We start from the raw sequence: 18,805 nt of genomic DNA, 5'->3' as shown, positions 1-18,805 counted from the left end.
TAGAAAGCATGAACTTGATTAATATTTAACACATTTAACCTAATATTTACTAGACATTCACTACAGACAAATAATTCTATTAGGCATTACTATGCTCCATTCTGCTTGTAAAAGAGTCTGATGTTCTCTTAGAAGCATCTTGAACAGCCACATCTTGGAAAGCATTAATGCATACCTGAGGACAGTTCTACAAGTCATTTTGTATGAAGTAAAATAACTGACAAAACCAAATGTGTGCTTTATATCACACTTCTATTCAAACTTTAAAAGTTAAAATTTCCATTACATGTGCTGTATAAAACTATTTTCCTAAATGTTTAAAATATATGTGAGTGATTTGGGCTTTTTTTGGTGTATAAAATATAGTCATGACATATGAAAGAGATACAAGAAAATCTTTCTACACACCTGAGCAATATGGGAGAAAACAACTTGGGCTACAATCAAGTTTCTTCATAAATCGAATTTGTCCATTATCCTTAAGGCAAAAAAAGTTTCTCTCACCAAGAACAAAAACAGAAGATGCTGACTGATTGAAAGAGACAATACATATATCAAGGGCTTGCTCTCCAATATTTAGAGTCCAATCCACCTGCAAAGGAAAACTTATGATCAATTTAGTTGCTAAAAAAGAACATTTTAGTCACTGTCATATCAATACAATTAAGAAATGCTTTACAACAACACAGGCATAAAGATTGGCTAACCTTGGGCTTCCTTGATGGCGCAGTGGTTAAGAATCTGCCTGCCAATGCAGAGGACACAGGTTCAAGTCCTGGTCCAGGAAGATCCCACATGCCATGGAGCAACTAAGCCCGTGCACCACAACTACTGAGCCTGCGCTCTAGGGCCCATGAGCCACGACTACTGAACCCGTGTACCACAAATACTGAAGCCCACGTGCCTAGAGCCTGTGCTCCTCAACAAAACAAGCCACCACAATGAGAAGCCTGCGCACTTCAACGAAGAGTAGCCCCCACTCACCACAACTACAAAAAGCCCACGTGTAGCAACAAAGACACAACAGAGCCAAAAATAAATAAACAAAATAAATAAATTTTTTAAAAAATTAAAAAAAAAAGATTGGCTAAACTTCATTCACTTTTTTTTTCCTATGACCTTATTTCTGATATTTTGTAGACTCTAATAGTTTTTGCCCCATCTTTTACCAAATGATATTAGCTATTCAGTGGTTCAAAAACACTCATATAAGTTTAATCAAGGAGGTGAAGATCTGTGCATCAAAAACTATAAAACATTGGTGAAAGAAATTGAAGAGCACAAATAAATGGAAAGATATTCCATGTTCATGGATTAGAAGAATTAATATTATTAAAATGTCCCTACTACCCAAGGTGATCTATAGATTCAAATCCCTATCAAAATTCCAATGACATTTTTCACAGAAATAGAAAAAAAATGTAAATTCATATGAACCCACAAGACTCCAAATAGCCAAAGCAATCTTGAGCAAAAAGAACAAAGCTGTAAGCATCATACTACCTGATTTCAAAATATACTACAAAACTACAGCATGGAACTGGCATAAAAAACAAACATCTAGACCAGTGGAACCAAACAGGGAGCCAAGAAATAAAACTCTGCATTTACAGTCAACTCATCTTTGACAAAGGTACCAAGAACACACAATGCAAGATGGTACAGTCTCTTCAAAAAATGGTGTTAGGAAAACTTGATATCCACATACAGAGAAATGAAAATGAACCCCTATCTCATACCATACGCAAAAATCAATTCAAAATGGACTAAAGACTTAAACATAAGAACTGAAACTGCAAAATTATTGGAAGAAAACATAGGGAAAAGCTCAACAATTTTTTTGGATATGACCTCAAAAGCACAGGCAACAATATTAAAATAGACAAAAGGGATTTCATCAAACTAAAAAGCTTCTGCAAGGGAAAAAAAAAAAAAGGTCATTATGGGATTATATGAAATCACGTGTGTGAAACTTTTGAAAATTGTAAAGCATTATAGAATTTAAAGTCTTTTATTCAATAAAAAAATATTTTTAAAGCTCTGCACAACAAAGGAAACAATCAATTATGTGAAGAGACAATCTATGAAATGGAAAAAAATATATCCATATAGCCAGTAAGGAGTTAATATACAAAAATATATAAGAAACTCAGACAGCTCAACAGCAAGAAAACAAATATCTGATTTTAAAATGGGCAAAAGACCTAAATAGACATTTCTCAAAATAAGACATACAAATGGCCAACAGGTATATTAAAAAATGCTCACCACCACTGATCATCAGGGAAATGCAATGTGAGATGGAATGCACAAAAGTATGTGGATAAAGAGGAAGTAAGATTGCCCTCAAAGTTAGGCTTTGAGGCAAGAATCAACAAATAAAAGTTCAAAGAAGAGATATGAAAAGTCACATTAAAGATAGGTAGATAGATAGATAGATAGATAGATAGATGGACTTCCCTGGTGGCGCAGTGGTTAAGAATCCGCCTGCCAATGCATGGGGCAAGGTTTTGATCCATGGTCCGGGAAGATCCCACATGCTGCAGAGCAACTAAGCCCACACACCACAACTACTGAGCCTGTGTGCTGCAACTACTGAAGCCTGCATGCTCTAGGGCCCACGTGCCGCAACTACTGAGCCCTCATGCTGCAACTACTGAAGCCTGCGCACCTAGAGCCCATGCTGCACAACAAGAGAAGCCACTGCAATGAGAAGCCCGCGCACCACAACAAAGAGTAGCCCCCACTTGCCACAACTAGAGAAAGCCCACATGCAGCAACAAAGACCCAAAGCAGCCAAAAAATAAAATTTTTAAATATATATATATATAAATTTCATGCCATCCAGAAATGATTTAGGTATTAATCTGTCTACTTTAGGATTAAAATATCTGAAGAAGGTATGAAATCCAAATGGAGCTAGCCAGAGAGGCAAATATAATCAGTGTGTATATAAGAACAATCTGGAATAGGGAGACAGCATAGTGCATATAGGTAGATGCATCAGATTATCTTCATCTAAATTCAGATTCAACACCAAGAAATCATTCAATTGCCACTTAATTCAAGTGTAGTTTACCTATATGAAAAGATTCTACTGGACACAAGACATGAACATCAGTCCTAAGACAGTTAACATTTCTCATTACAATATAATAGGCTAGCATTCTAGCATTACTTTTCAGTGCTTGTAACTCAGGCTGATCTGTCCCTGACTCTGAGAGATGACGATTCATTCAGAGTGGATAGGCAAAGTTTCTGAGGCCACAGGCCAAGATCCTGCCACTAAATACTTTCAGTTCACTAGGTACTGAGTGCCACTCTTTGTAACCTCTCCTTAGGGAAATATACCACATTCTAAATTAATGAGTCTCAAAATGCACAGAAGTTTACTAAGAACAATCATTTAAAATTTCTTCCATTTCCAGCCGTCATAGAGTAACAGGAAAAAAATCTACCATCCATCTGAAACAACCACAACACAGACAAAATGTATGAAACAACCATTTGCAAGGCACTGGATATCAGAAAACAAAGGACAGCAATCCGCTTAAAAACAGAAAATAAATGAGGTGAGTGGTAAAATTGCTCCTGCCATGAGAGAGTTTTCAGGCCATGGCACAGGGAGAAACAACCCAGGCAAAGCCCAACAGACTCCCTGAGTTGAGGAGATGGATGATAAGAGTTCAGAAAAACCAAGGCAGCTAGAGTGCATAAGACAGCATGACAAAGAAAGAGAGCAGCACAGGGACAGAACTCTGAGATCTGTAAAGAATCCTCTCAAGTATTCAGCTGAGTACTTATCAGCACATTCATGTAGAAAACTACTCAAAGCCAGGGTAAGAACCACCCAAAAGGATTAGCGGTAACAGTGCCCAGCATTCACAAAGGGCCTGGAATACTGCCAGTGCCCGCCAGCCAGACTGGAACACCTCATAATTCAAAGGGAGGTGGATAGAGCACTCAAAGGGTGTTACCTCAGGAGTAGGGAATAAGTAGCCCCAGAATGAGCACTGCTCTGGTCCCACCTAACAAGACTTAAAAGCAAGAGCCAAAAAGATCAAACTGTTTCCAACTAACTTAACTGTCTCGCAGGCCTAAGCTCAAGAAGATTTATAGAAACACAAAAATATCTAGCACCCAACAAAGTAAAATTGACTATATCCTGGCATCTAATAAAAAATTACCAAGCATGTAAAGAAAAAGGAAAATGTGATCCATGATGTGGAGATAAATAAATAAACTGAAATTCACTCAAAATTGATACAGACTCTTTTTTGTGGCGCCTCAGAGGCGGTCGGCCACTTCAGAATGAAGCTGAACATCTCTTTCCCAGCCACTGGCTGCCAGAAACTCATTGAAGTGGATGATGAACGAAAACTTCATACCTTTTATGAGAAGCGTATGGCCACGGAAGTTGGTGCTGATGCTCTGGGAGAAGAATGGAAGGGTTACATGGTCCGAATCAGTGGTGGAAACGACAAACAGGGTTTCCCCATGAAACAGGGTGTCTTGACCCATGGCCAAGTCCACCTGCTACTGAGTAAGGGGCATTCTTGTTACAGACCAAGGAGGACTGGAGAAAGATAGGGCAAATCTGCACGGGGTTGCATTGTAGATGCCAATCTGAGAGTTCTCAATTTGGTCATCGATAAAAAAGGGGAGAAGGATATTCCTGGACTCACTGATACTACTGTAACTCATCGCCTGGGGCTCCAAAGAGCTAGCAGAATCCGCAAAATTTTCAATCTCTCTAAAGAAGATGATGTCCACCAATATGTTGTGAGAAAGCCCCTAAACAAAGAAGATAAGAAACCTAGGACCAAAGCACCCAAGATTCAGCATCTTGTTACTCCACGTGTTCTGCAAGACAAACATTGGTGTATTGCTCTGAAGAAACAGTGTACTATGAAAAATAAGGAAGAGGCTGCAGAATACGCTAAACTTTGGGCCAGGAGGATGAAGGAGGCCAAAGAAAAACACCAGGAACAGATTGCCAAGAGTTGGAGGCTGTCCTCTCTGAGAGGTTCTACTTCTAAGTCTGAGTCCAGTCAAAAATGAGATGTTCTAAGAGTAACAAATAAATAAGATCAGACATTTAAAAAAAAAAGATATAGATGTTAGAATTAGAAAACAAGGACATTAAAACAATTATTATAACTATATTCTTTATCTTTAAAAAGTTAAGTAGATACATGGAAGATATTTTTTAAATCACCCGAAGTGAACTTGTAGAGGTAGAAGCTCTACCAGATGGGAATTAATACCAGATTAGACACTGTAGAAAGAATATTAGTGACCTTGAAAACATAGCAGTAGAAATTATCCAAAATGAAATAGAAAAAAGAATTTTTGAAAAGAAAAAGAAAATCTGTGACCTGTAGGGTAACTTCAAGCACCCTAAATGTATGTGTAATTGAGAGGAGAGGAGAAAAGATGGGAACAGAAAAATATATATGAAGAATTAATAGCTAAAATTTTTCTAAATTTCATAAAAATTATAAATTCACTGATACACGAAGTTCAACAAATCTTAAGCATCGAAAAAGGAATGAAAGAAAGGAAAACTACACAAAACACATCATAATCTAATTGCTCAAAACAAGTGATAAGAGAAAATCTGAAAAACATCCAGAGAAAAAAGACATTATATACAAAGAGACAAAGATAAGATGAAAGATTTCTCATGGGAACAATGCAAGCTAGAAGACAGAGGAGACCTCTGCTCTTGGAGAAGGAAATCAAGATGGCAGAGTCACAGGATGTAGAACTCACCTCCGGCATCAAACACAGCAAAAATACGTCCATATGTAGAACAATTCTCACCAAAAATTAACTGGAAACTGGCAGAAAGACTCCTGTACAACCAAGGCTGGAAGAGAGATCCACATATAATCAGGTAGAAAGGGAAGAGAAGCGATCAGGTCAGGACCTGTGTGAGGGACAGGGCTCAGAGGAAAAGTGAGACTTCACAGGCAGAGATCCTCCCTGGGAAGTGAGCAATTTGAACTACATGTTGGGCACCCTAGCTTTGGGGTCCTGCACAGAGAAGACAAACCCCCTTGGCTGGTTGGAGGGCAGGTGGGACTAATAGGAAGGCTGGGGGAATCCCAGATCCAGCTCGGAAGCAGTGCACACGTGCTTGTTCACTCCCAAAACAGGGCGGAACGTGCAGATCGGAACTTCATGGGTGGCTGACTGGTTTCCTGCAACCGCCTCGTGAGTGCCCCAGCCTGAGCAGACTGAGTGCTCCAGCCCTGCTTACTTCACATTGCAGCTCCACACTGTAGTGAAGGCTGCCATGACTGAGGAAAGAGCTCAGCAGGGAAACACAGAGGCAGCTAAGACCAAAAGCACTGTCTAACCAGGGAGGGGGCAGCACAGGCAGCACACCAGAAGAAGCCTAACCTCTGTCTATGGCTGGACCACCACAGCCTATACCCATTCAAATACCAAGAGCCTGCACAGGCACTCCTACTCCAGCACTGCTCCCCTCTGCGACAACGGTGCCAGTGCTGAAAATGGGGAGGGCTCACACTTAAAGGGAACAGAGCCAGAAAGACTCCACCCTCAGGGCTTCTGCTCCAGCAACTTGGGACCTGACTCCGCCTTTGATAGGGTAGTGATGGCCACTGAAGAGAGGGGAATCCTTGGCTCATACCTGGCTCTGTCCTTAGCCCTTCCTTCTCCAGCCCACTTCCTATCAAGGTGATAGCTGCCAGCACACCCTGAGGAAAGATGTGACTTATGTTCACATCAAATCCAGCTCTCCCATCAAAACCCTTGGGCACATACAAACTATACAAGGATGCTCCCACATAAGGACACTGAATTAGATAACTGTTTCACCTAATTTCATAGAAAGAGAGAAAGTTAAGCAAAATGAGAAGACAGAGGAATTGGTCTCAATAGAAAGAGCAAGAGAAAACACCTAAAAAAACAGAAAAATGGGGCTTCCCTGGTGGTGCAGTGGTTGAGAGTCCGCCTGCTAATGCAGGGGACACGGGTTCACGCCCCGGTCCGGGAAGATCCCACGTGCCGTGGAGTGGCTAGGCCCGTGAGCCATGGCCGCTGAGCCTGTGCATCTGGAGCCTGTGCTCCGCAACGGGAGAGGCCACAACAGTGAGAGGCCCGTGTACCACAAAAAAAATTAAAAATAAACAAGTCACCAGATAAAGAATTCAAAGCATTAGTAATAAGACTACTAATTGAATTAGGGAAAGGAATAGATGAACAAAGTGAGAATTTTAACAAGAAACTGCAAAAAAAAAAACAAATTTAAAAAATGAGAACAGTTTAAGAGATAACATCAAATGTACCAACATTCGCAGGAGCCCCAGAAGGAGAAGAGAGAGAGAGAAAGGGGTTGAAAATGTATTGGATGAAATTATGGTTGAAAACTTCCCAAACCTAAAGAAGGAAATGGATATACAGATACAGGAAACACAGAGGGTCCCAAAGAAGGTGAATCCAAACAGATCCACAGCAAGACATATCATAATTAAACTGGCAAAAATTAAAGATAAAGACAGAGTTCTAGGGGCAGCAAGAGAAAACCAAAGAGTTATACACAAGGGAACCCCCATAAGACTACTAGCTGATTTTTCTGCAGAAACTTTGCAGGCCAGAAGGAAGTGGCATGATATACTCCAAGTGCTGAAAGGGGGAAAACCTGCAACCTAGGATACTCCACCAAGCAAGATTATCAGTTATAATTGAAAGAGAGATAAAGAGCTTCTCAGACAAGCAAAAATTAAAAGCATTCATCAATCAATACTAAATCTACCCTAAAAGAAATGCTAAAACATCTTCTCTAAGTGGGAAAGAAGTAAAAATCTACAGGAAAGGGAAAATCCCACTAAGAAAGACAAATATATAGTAAGGACTGAGGATCAACCACTTAAATAAGCTACTATGAAGATTAAAAGACAAAAAAATTATAAAAGCAACTATAACTATAATAAACAGTTAAGGGATAAACATGAAGGCGTAAAATATAACATCAAAAACACGAAATATGGGGGGAGGGGAGTAAAAAATGTAGATCTTTAGAATGTGTTTGAACTTAAATGACCACCAGTTTAAAACAAGTAGATACAGTTGTAGGTCAACATATATGAAACCCATGGTAACCACAAATCAAAAATCTACAACAGATACACAAAAATTAGAGAGAAAGGAACACAAGCATACCACTAAAGAAAATCATCAAACCACGGAGAAGAAACAAAAAGAAGAAGAAATGAACAGAGAAGAGCTACAAAAACAACTGGAAAACAAGTAATAAAATGGCAATAAGTACATACCTATCAATATTTTCTTAAATATCAGTGGACTAAATGCTCCAATCAAAAGACATAGGGTGTAAATCAACTATACCTCAATAAAAAATATTTTTTAAGACATAGGGTGTCTGATTGGATTAAAAAAACAAGACCCATCTGTAGGCTGCTTACAAGAGACTCACTTCAGAGCCAAAGACACACACAGACTAAAAGTGAGGAGATGGAGAAAGATATTTCATTCATGCAAACAGAAACGACAAGACAGCAAGGATAGCAACATTCATATCAGACAAAATGGACTTTAAAACAAAGCCTATAACAAAAGACAAAGAAGTGCATTATATCATTATAATATCATAGTAATATAATACATGATATCGTATAATAATATCACTATATCATTATAAAAGGATCAATACAAGAAGAGGATATTACAATCATTAACATATATGCACCCAGTACAGGAGCACCTAAATATATAAAGCAAATAGTAACAGACATAAAGGGGAAAATTGACAAGAATACAATAATAGTAGAAGACTTTAAAACCCCACTTACATCAATGGACAGATCATCAAGACAGAAAATCAGTAACACAACAGTGGTCTTAAATGACACAATAAACCAGTTGGACTTAATAAATACCTACAGGGCATTCCATCCAAAACCATCAGAATACACATTCTTTTCAAGTGTACATGGAACAGTCTCCAGAACAGATCACATGCTGGGCCACAAAACAAGTATCAGCAAATTTAAGAGGATAGAAATTATACCAAGCATTTTTTCCAAACACAATAGTATGAAACTAGAAATCAATTACCGAAAGAAAAATGGGAAAAGCACAAACATGTGGAAGTTAAACAACATACTACTAAAAAACCAATTGGTCAATGAGGAAATCAAAGAGGAAATCAGAAAACACCTCAAAACAAATGAAAATGGAAACACAACTTTCCAAAATCTATGCAATGCAGCAAAAGCCATTCTGAGAGGGAAGTTTATAGACACAGGCCCACCTCAAGAAACAAGATAAATCTCAAATATACAACCTAACCTACCATCTAAAGCAATTAGAAAAAGAAGAACAAACAAAGCCCAGAGTCAGCATAAGGAAGGAAACAATAAAGATCAGAGAGGAAATAAATAAAATAGAGACAAAAAATATAAGAGAGAAGATCAATGAAAGCAAGAGCTACTTTTTTGAAAAGATAAACAAAATTGATAAACCTTTAGCCAGGCTCACCAAGAAGAAGAGAGGACCCAAATAAACAAAATAAGAAATGAAAGAGGAGAAATAACAACCAATACCACAAGATACAAAAAATCATGAGAGAATACCACAGCTATATGTCAACAAATTGGACAACCTAGAAGAAATGGACAAATTTCTAGAAACATACAACCTGACAAGATTGAATCAGGAAGAAATAGACAATCTGCATAAATGGATCGCTAGCAGTGAAATTGAATTTGCAATTTTAAAAAAATTTCCAGCAAACAAAAGTCCAAGACCAGACAGGTTCACAGGGGAATTCTACCAAAAATATAAAGAAGAATTTTACCTATCTTTCTCAAACTTTTCCAAGAAATTAAAGAGGACAGTAAACTCCCAAATCCATACTATGAGGCCACCTTTACCTTGATACCAAAACCAGACAAAAACACTACACAAAAGGAAAATTACAGGTTAATACTTTTGATGAATATAGATGCAAAAATCCTCAGTGAAATATTAGCAAACTGAATCCTACAACATAAAAAATAGAATCATACACCATGATCAAGTTGGATTTATTCCAGGGATGCAAGGATGGTTCAATATTTGCAAATCAATCAATGTGACACACCACATTAACAAAAGGAAAGATAAAAATCACATGATCCTCTCAATAGACACAGAAAAGGCATTTGACAAAATTCCACATCTACTCATGATAAAAACTCTCATCAAAGATGGTATAGAGAGAGCATATCTCAACATAATAAAGGCCATTTATGACAAACCCATAGCTAACATCATACTCAATGATGAAAACCCAAAAGCATTTCTGCTAAAATCAGGAACAAAACAAGGATGCCCACTCTCACACTTGTTTAACATAGTATTGGAAGCCCTAGCCACAGCAATCCAACAAGAAAAAAAGATAAAACATATCCAAATTGAAAGGGAAGAAGTAAAACTATCACTCTTTGCAGATGACATGGTATTTTATATATAGAAAACCCTAAAGTCTCCACCAAAAAACTATTGGAACTAATAAATGAATTCAGAAAGTTGCAGAATACAAGATCAATATAGACAGTCTGTTGTTTTCCTATAAATAATGAACTATCAGAAAGAGAAAGCAAGAAAACAATCTTGTTTAAAATCGCATCAAGAAGAATAAAATACCTAGGAATAAACTTAACCAAGGAGGTTAAAGACCTATGCTCTAAAAACTATAAAACATCGATGAAGGAATTTGAAAATGGTACAAAGAAATAGAAAGATATCCTATGTTCTTGGATTAGAAGAATTAATATTGTTAAAATGTCCATACTACCCAAAGCAATCTACAGATTTAATGTAATCCCTATTAAAATGCCCATGATATATTTCACAGAACTAGAACAAATAATCCTAAAATTTATATGGAACTACAAAAGACTCTGAATTGCCAAAGAAATCCTGAGAAAAAGAACAAAGCTGGAAGTAAGTCCCTGAGTTCAGACTACATTACAAAGCTGTTGTAATCAAAACAGCGTGGTACTGGCACAAAAACAGACACATAGATCAATGGAACAGAATAGAGAGCCCAGATATAAACCCACACACCTATGGTCAATTAATCTATGACAAAAGAGGCAAGAATATACCATGGAGAAAAGACAGTCTCTTCAGTAAGTGGTGCTGGGAAAACTGAGCAGCTACATGTGAAAGAATGAGATTAGAACATTTTGCCACACCTTATAGAAAAAATATACTCAGAGTGGATTAAAGACCAGAAACAATAAAATTCAAACAATTTTTCTTCAAACTACTTTTTCAAGTTATCAAACGTCCACGTTTGTCTTTGAGCTAACTTTATCTTTGTAGACTGTGAACATTTTTTCATCTTTTACTTATATATTTCATCACATGCCTATTAGTAGCAACTTTTTTGCCTATTAAAGGAATTTTTAATTTTTCTATTTTTATTTTGTTAGTTTATAATCACTTCAGTGAAAAGTGACCACATCTGGATATCTATCATTCTAGTGGTACAACTCTATAATCTGCTATATAATGACTATGACTAGGCATGTATCTCCATTGCTCAATAATAGTCAACTAAATTCTTTGATCATTGACATAACTTTAACACAGAAAAGAGAAATAGCTAAAATATATGTTTTTTAAATTTTTATTCCCAGAAATTCTTATTCTAAATGAACATCTATAATTAGATATAACATTACTAAAATTTTCATATATTTTTAAAAGGCCTTACAACTAGTCTTTTTCCAGAACCAAGTTTTTGCTGTTCAGTCTCTTGTCTTTTATCTGCATCCGTTGCAAAAGCAAGTACTTGGTATCTGTTTAAAAGATATGGAATAATTGTAAGTGACTTTATAGTTAAAAAGTGTAAATTATTTTAAACTTTAAAAACACATAATCTCAGTATAGCTAAAATTTTTAAATGCACATTATCTACAAACCTTACGAATAACCTTCCCCTTGATTTTAAAAATTGTAAAATTTAGTAATGAATTCATACTGAATGATACTGTGGCTTAAGACTATGTAAAACTGCGATGGTAAAGAAATTATAACCATATGTCCCAAAATTCAATGTTGGAAAAATAGCTCTGCCACATATCAAAGCATTTCCATTAGAAGTTTATGTGACAAAAACAATACTCAAGAAAGATCCAGCACCAAAACACAAAATAGAAAAAAATACAAATAATGCAAAGCAACCAGACGACTTGTTGCAAACCCCCAAAAAAAGTAGTAGTAGAAATAGTAGAAATTATTAATAGATAATTTATGGACCCCAGAACACCTGGGTTTAATTCCCAGCTAAACCATTAACTAGTTGAGAAAAAATTTTTTAATTAATCACTCTGTCTTATCTATAAAATGGGAATAATAATCTCAAACTGAAGCATTGTTAAAAGAATTAAAAAATAATTTAGTGCCTAGTACAGTATCTAGTATACACTAGGTGCCCAATTATTGATTAACAGATTGACAAACACATAGATACAGATTTATATATACATAGAGATAAATCACATAGTAATTTATCTGGTATGTAATAAGTTCTCAATAATGGACATTATAACTTTCTATAAGTATTTTAAAGATTTTATTTCAATAGTAACATTTAACACAACATTGTAAATCAATTATACTTCAATAAAATAAATTTTTTTAAAGTTAAAAATTAAAAAATAGTAACATTTAGCTCAAATCATTCTTAAAAACAATTTATAAATATCATTCAATTTAGAAATGATTCAGACAATAAAGTTTAAATTCCCTTACTCACATTAATTTATGGTGTATTGTTAGAGTAACAATCCTACTCAAAATGAAGAAATTTTAGGCTCATAGATTCCTTTCCCTCTTTTTTTTTTTTTTTTAAGTTTCTTACTTTTATTGTTGGTGCATATCTAGTTACATAGGGGAGATAGGGAAGGCTCTCCAAAAGGTAACACTTAGCAGAGAAAAGGTATTAGAAGGTTAACAAAAACATCTCAACAAATAATTAAGCCTTTCCCTCTTATTGAATCAAAACTTCTTACATTGCTCTTTGATAGCTAAGAGGAAAATTAGTAGGTAGATATATTCAGACATCTCATATTGTCTAAAGAAAGATGTCTGATAGTGTAAACATCAGGGACCTGAATAAATAAAGGCAATGCAGAATATCTCAACAAGTACTGAAATTTACACTGGTATTCAAATGTCATATACCAACTCTTTTTTTTTTTTGCAGTACGCGGGCCTCTCACTGTTGTGGCCTCTCCCGTTGCGGAGCACAGGCTCCGGATGCGCAGGCTCAGCGGCCATGGCTCATGGGCCTAGCCGCTCCGCGGCATGTGGGATCCTCCCGGACCGGGGCATGAACCCGTGTCCCCTGCATCGGCAGGCGGACTCTCAACCACTGCGCCACCAGGGAGGCCCATATACCAACTCTTAAAGCCTTCTATCTCAATCAGCAATACTTAATTCGTAAAAAGCCTCCAATTTCCAGTGACTGCAGAATGACTATGAATTAAGATCGATTTTGCAATGCATTCATGAAAATTACAGTTAATAAGAAAGCTTAATGTATATAAAGTTCATTCATTCAATAAACATATAGTAGGGATCTCATATAAGCATTAACAAGGGGGAAAACTACTACATGACCTATATCCACCAGGACCTTCCAAAGTAGTTGTGAAGATTCATATACAAACAAATAAGTGTAACTCAGAGTGCCCTGTGCTAATAGAAGGTATGCATATAAGTACCAAGGGAATATGATCGCAGGAACAGGTAATTGGGGTGGAGGAAATATATATGTTCTTGGTATCAGTTCAGGAGGAGAAAGCTAGGTTTTGAAAAATGAGTGAAAACTCATCATGCTGTTAAAGAGGTAAAAGGCATTATGGCAAAGCAAACAGCACATGCTAATCTCAGTATAGCTAAAATTTTTAAATGCACATTATCTACAAACCTTACGAATAACCTTCCCCTTGATTTTAAAAATTGTAAAATTTAGTAATGAATTCATACTGAATGATACTGTGGCTTAAGACTATGTAAAACTGCGATGGTAAAGAAATTATAACCATATGTCCCAAAATTCAATGTTGGAAAAATAGCTCTGCCACATATCAAAGCATTTCCATTAGAAGTTTATGTGACAAAAACAATACTCAAGAAAGATCCAGCACCAAAACACAAAATAGAAAAAAATACAAATAATGCAAAGCAACCAGACGACTTGTTGCAAACCCCCAAAAAAAGTAGTAGTAGAAATAGTAGAAATTATTAATAGATAATTTATGGACCCCAGAACACCTGGGTTTAATTCCCAGCTAAACCATTAACTAGTTGAGAAAAAATTTTTTAATTAATCACTCTGTCTTATCTATAAAATGGGAATAATAATCTCAAACTGAAGCATTGTTAAAAGAATTAAAAAATAATTTAGTGCCTAGTACAGTATCTAGTATACACTAGGTGCCCAATTATTGATTAACAGATTGACAAACACATAGATACAGATTTATATATACATAGAGATAAATCACATAGTAATTTATCTGGTATGTAATAAGTTCTCAATAATGGACATTATAACTTTCTATAAGTATTTTAAAGATTTTATTTCAATAGTAACATTTAACACAACATTGTAAATCAATTATACTTCAATAAAATAAATTTTTTTAAAGTTAAAAATTAAAAAATAGTAACATTTAGCTCAAATCATTCTTAAAAACAATTTATAAATATCATTCAATTTAGAAATGATTCAGACAATAAAGTTTAAATTCCCTTACTCACATTAATTTATGGTGTATTGTTAGAGTAACAATCCTACTCAAAATGAAGAAATTTTAGGCTCATAGATTCCTTTCCCTCTTTTTTTTTTTTTTTTAAGTTTCTTACTTTTATTGTTGGTGCATATCTAGTTACATAGGGGAGATAGGGAAGGCTCTCCAAAAGGTAACACTTAGCAGAGAAAAGGTATTAGAAGGTTAACAAAAACATCTCAACAAATAATTAAGCCTTTCCCTCTTATTGAATCAAAACTTCTTACATTGCTCTTTGATAGCTAAGAGGAAAATTAGTAGGTAGATATATTCAGACATCTCATATTGTCTAAAGAAAGATGTCTGATAGTGTAAACATCAGGGACCTGAATAAATAAAGGCAATGCAGAATATCTCAACAAGTACTGAAATTTACACTGGTATTCAAATGTCATATACCAACTCTTTTTTTTTTTTGCAGTACGCGGGCCTCTCACTGTTGTGGCCTCTCCCGTTGCGGAGCACAGGCTCCGGATGCGCAGGCTCAGCGGCCATGGCTCATGGGCCTAGCCGCTCCGCGGCATGTGGGATCCTCCCGGACCGGGGCATGAACCCGTGTCCCCTGCATCGGCAGGCGGACTCTCAACCACTGCGCCACCAGGGAGGCCCATATACCAACTCTTAAAGCCTTCTATCTCAATCAGCAATACTTAATTCGTAAAAAGCCTCCAATTTCCAGTGACTGCAGAATGACTATGAATTAAGATCGATTTTGCAATGCATTCATGAAAATTACAGTTAATAAGAAAGCTTAATGTATATAAAGTTCATTCATTCAATAAACATATAGTAGGGATCTCATATAAGCATTAACAAGGGGGAAAACTACTACATGACCTATATCCACCAGGACCTTCCAAAGTAGTTGTGAAGATTCATATACAAACAAATAAGTGTAACTCAGAGTGCCCTGTGCTAATAGAAGGTATGCATATAAGTACCAAGGGAATATGATCGCAGGAACAGGTAATTGGGGTGGAGGAAATATATATGTTCTTGGTATCAGTTCAGGAGGAGAAAGCTAGGTTTTGAAAAATGAGTGAAAACTCATCATGCTGTTAAAGAGGTAAAAGGCATTATGGCAAAGCAAACAGCACATGCAAAGGCATGCAGCAGTAAAAGAGACATGAAAGGCCATGGCAGGAGTTTAGGAGAGATGCGTGGCGGAGAGGAATGAGTCATGGGAAATGAGACAAAAAAGGGTAGGAGGCTGAAGATCTCGGCCTTGTAAAATCATGCTAAAAAATCCCGTAGGTAGCTGCAGCAAATATCTCAACACCCTCTGAGACTGACCTTCAAAATCCCTAACTCTCCAAAAAATTAGACCTCATAGTCCAACCTCCAAATAAGATTGCTTTACTCTCTCTGGTTCATGGTAACATAAATTAGTATGCACTAGTGACTAGAACATCAGTCCAGAGCTGGTCCTGCAAATGGATCTAACCTTCGGCTATTAATTACATAGGCCATTCATTTCCTGCAGACATCAACCTACCAGAGGATGATATGGATATTAATGAGATTGTTGCTATATCCAAAGATTTTGAGCTGTTTGAAGCTTCTTATATAACTAAAAAGAGTTATTATTTCATGTGAGGCATAAGTGAACCCCTAAAGTGGCCTCATTAACATCCAAACAGCAGGCACAGACACAGCCAAAATTGACTCCTGATTTCTAAATCCAGACCAATTCTCTTCCCAGAAGACAACTCAGAAGAGTATTTTATTACTAAACGTAACTGACAGTAAATTTAGATGATGACAAACTTACAACAGCATTTACTTTATGATTCTTCCTTAAATTCTCTTAACTGTGACCAATAATGTACATGGAAATCTGTTTCCAAAACCAAACAATTCCAAGCAGACTTGGAATTTCTGAAATAAAGAAAACACTTAGATTTTTTTTTCTTATCACTCAAGTGTTCCGTGATATAAGCTAAAGAATAAAATTCCCTTGTTGGAACTGCTGAAAGAATAATCAGGTCCAATGTAAAAAGATTTAATGAAAGAGTGTCACATGTGTTTTTCAGAACAGAAAGGGCACTAATCACAGATACAGCAAGTCCAGGTGAACACTGGTACTTTTTGAACCAATAGCCACAAACGCTTAACAGGTCCTGTGGAACACCAATGACAAACTCAACCGTATAATTTAGTGCTCCTCTGTATCACATCATAAAAACAGCAGCAAGTAACTAAAATATGGATTGAGGTGTCACCGAACACAAAAGTAAACCCTCCAAAATCATTTATTTTCAAATGAAAAATAGTTGTCACCTCAAAGTGTACCAGGAGATTTGGGAACTTTGATACTTAACCTGCAGAACTCTACTAGAATTGGAGGCTCTGGATACAGAGCATTACTACATTCATTCCAGTTATAGTTAAAGCATTCTTGATTATGCCTGGGAGAATCATTTTCATTGGAAGATGCCAATAACAAAATAGAAGGTTTCCTCATAAACTTTTCATTCCTTCATTAAGATCTTGTTAAACATCTACTTTCAGCAAGATACAATGCTAGGCACTTCAGGGGATACAAAATCCCTGCTATCAAGGAACATTTAGCCTAGTCAAGGAGAAAAACAAGAAATGTCATATCAGTGAAAGCATGAATAGTGCTTATGGAAAGCAGTGAAAAATTACTCTGTGAATTGAGAAGAAGGAGTTGTTACTGACAGCTATGTCAGGCAAGATCTGAATGAGGAGCAGGGAGGCTTCCAGACCTAATTTTCATTCACAGAAAAGGAAGGAAGAGCATTTCAGACAGAGTACAGCATGAGCAAAAGAGGAGAGAGAAAGAGAGAAGCTCTGAATATATATGAATAACACCAAATATTTCAGTTTGGCAAGAGCCTAAGGCTGGTGAAGAACACAATCCTCTTTTTAAAATACTATCCATTAAATTCAACAAACAGATTTTAAAATACTGATTTAAAGACTATTGTCTACTTAGCAATGTATTAATATTAGGAGCCACTGTAGGGGTACAGGAGAAAGTGTATAGCAAACAGGGGAGAAAGATAAAACTCCTGGCAAGTATACTTCTTCCAGGAGCCTCCTTACATTCAACTCTTATTTAAACGTATCACCTCTAGGCTTCTCAGTTTCCTGTGCACAGTCTGCCATAGCCAGTATCACAATGAACTGAAGTAGCTGATTGACTTGCTACCCACTTGCTGGCATACTGCTGGAGGACAAGAGACAGGTCTTATCTGGCTTTGCATCTCCAGTACTTTGTACAGTGTGTGGCACAGAGAAGCCTCTTGAAAAATGTTTGCTGAATGAATGACTGAACCAATGAACTGAATTATTCCTTTAGTGAACAGGTATTTAAAGCAGATTCTGCTTTCAGGAACCTGATAATGTAAGACATACTCTGGAACATTTTAGCACAATACAAAAAGCAAATATGATATTGGGCAAAAATCAGTGTGTTGGGCAATAATATATCTAGGAGGTTAAAAAAAGGAGGATATTTAAACCAGTTAATTTTAAAATTCCCTTCCAAATCTGAAAGTTCACTTAACAGAGGTAAAATGGGACTGGAGCATAAAGAGCACTGAATGTCATATGAGAAGATTTAGATTTTTTAATGGACAACAAAAATTATTCTGGCTTAAAGAGGTGTTTTAAAAGAATAGCTATGAGAAAGGCCCTTCAAAGTCTACATTAGAGGTTAAAAACAAACAAACAGAAATCCAAGTGAAAAGATAAAGGTCTGAATGCCAGTGGGAATGGGAAGCAAGGGCTGAATAAGAGAAAAAAGAAAAAGGTAGAAAGGTCACGATTTACTGACTATATAATTCTGACAAGCAAAGGAAAGAAAAAGAGAATAAAAGATGATCCAAAGTTTGTACAAATGTGGCCAAGGGAATGGCCCAAAGCCCCTCCTCTACCAAAAAAAAAAAAAAAAACTCTCACTTCAAAAAAAAAAAAAAACTCAAAGTATTTCCTGA

The 18,805-nt window shown here is 36.4% G+C and overlaps 1 protein-coding gene and 1 pseudogene across 1 annotated transcript in view; one reads left to right on the top strand and one right to left on the bottom strand.

The window, feature by feature from the left end:
- LOC112394249 (protein PTHB1) overlaps positions 1 to 18,805 on the bottom strand; it is a gene marked incomplete at its 3' end in the record, with an annotated part of 222,556 nt that overhangs the window by 107,770 nt on the left and 95,981 nt on the right. The window contains exons 7-8 of the mRNA XM_024736986.1: positions 11,759 to 11,843; positions 505 to 592 (exon numbers count right to left, since the gene is read on the bottom strand). Coding sequence (XP_024592754.1) covers positions 505 to 592; positions 11,759 to 11,843 — 173 coding nt within the window. The remainder of the gene's footprint in view (positions 1 to 504; positions 593 to 11,758; positions 11,844 to 18,805) is intronic.
- On the top strand, positions 4,312 to 5,061 carry LOC112394317 (40S ribosomal protein S6 pseudogene; annotated as a pseudogene).

The sequence above is a fragment of the Neophocaena asiaeorientalis genome, unplaced genomic scaffold, assembly GCF_003031525.2.
Source record: "Neophocaena asiaeorientalis asiaeorientalis breed wild unplaced genomic scaffold, Neophocaena_asiaeorientalis_V1.1 scaffold612, whole genome shotgun sequence".
Classification (NCBI taxonomy): Eukaryota; Metazoa; Chordata; class Mammalia; order Artiodactyla; family Phocoenidae; genus Neophocaena; species Neophocaena asiaeorientalis.
This window is presented reverse-complemented; position numbering and strand designations above follow the sequence as displayed.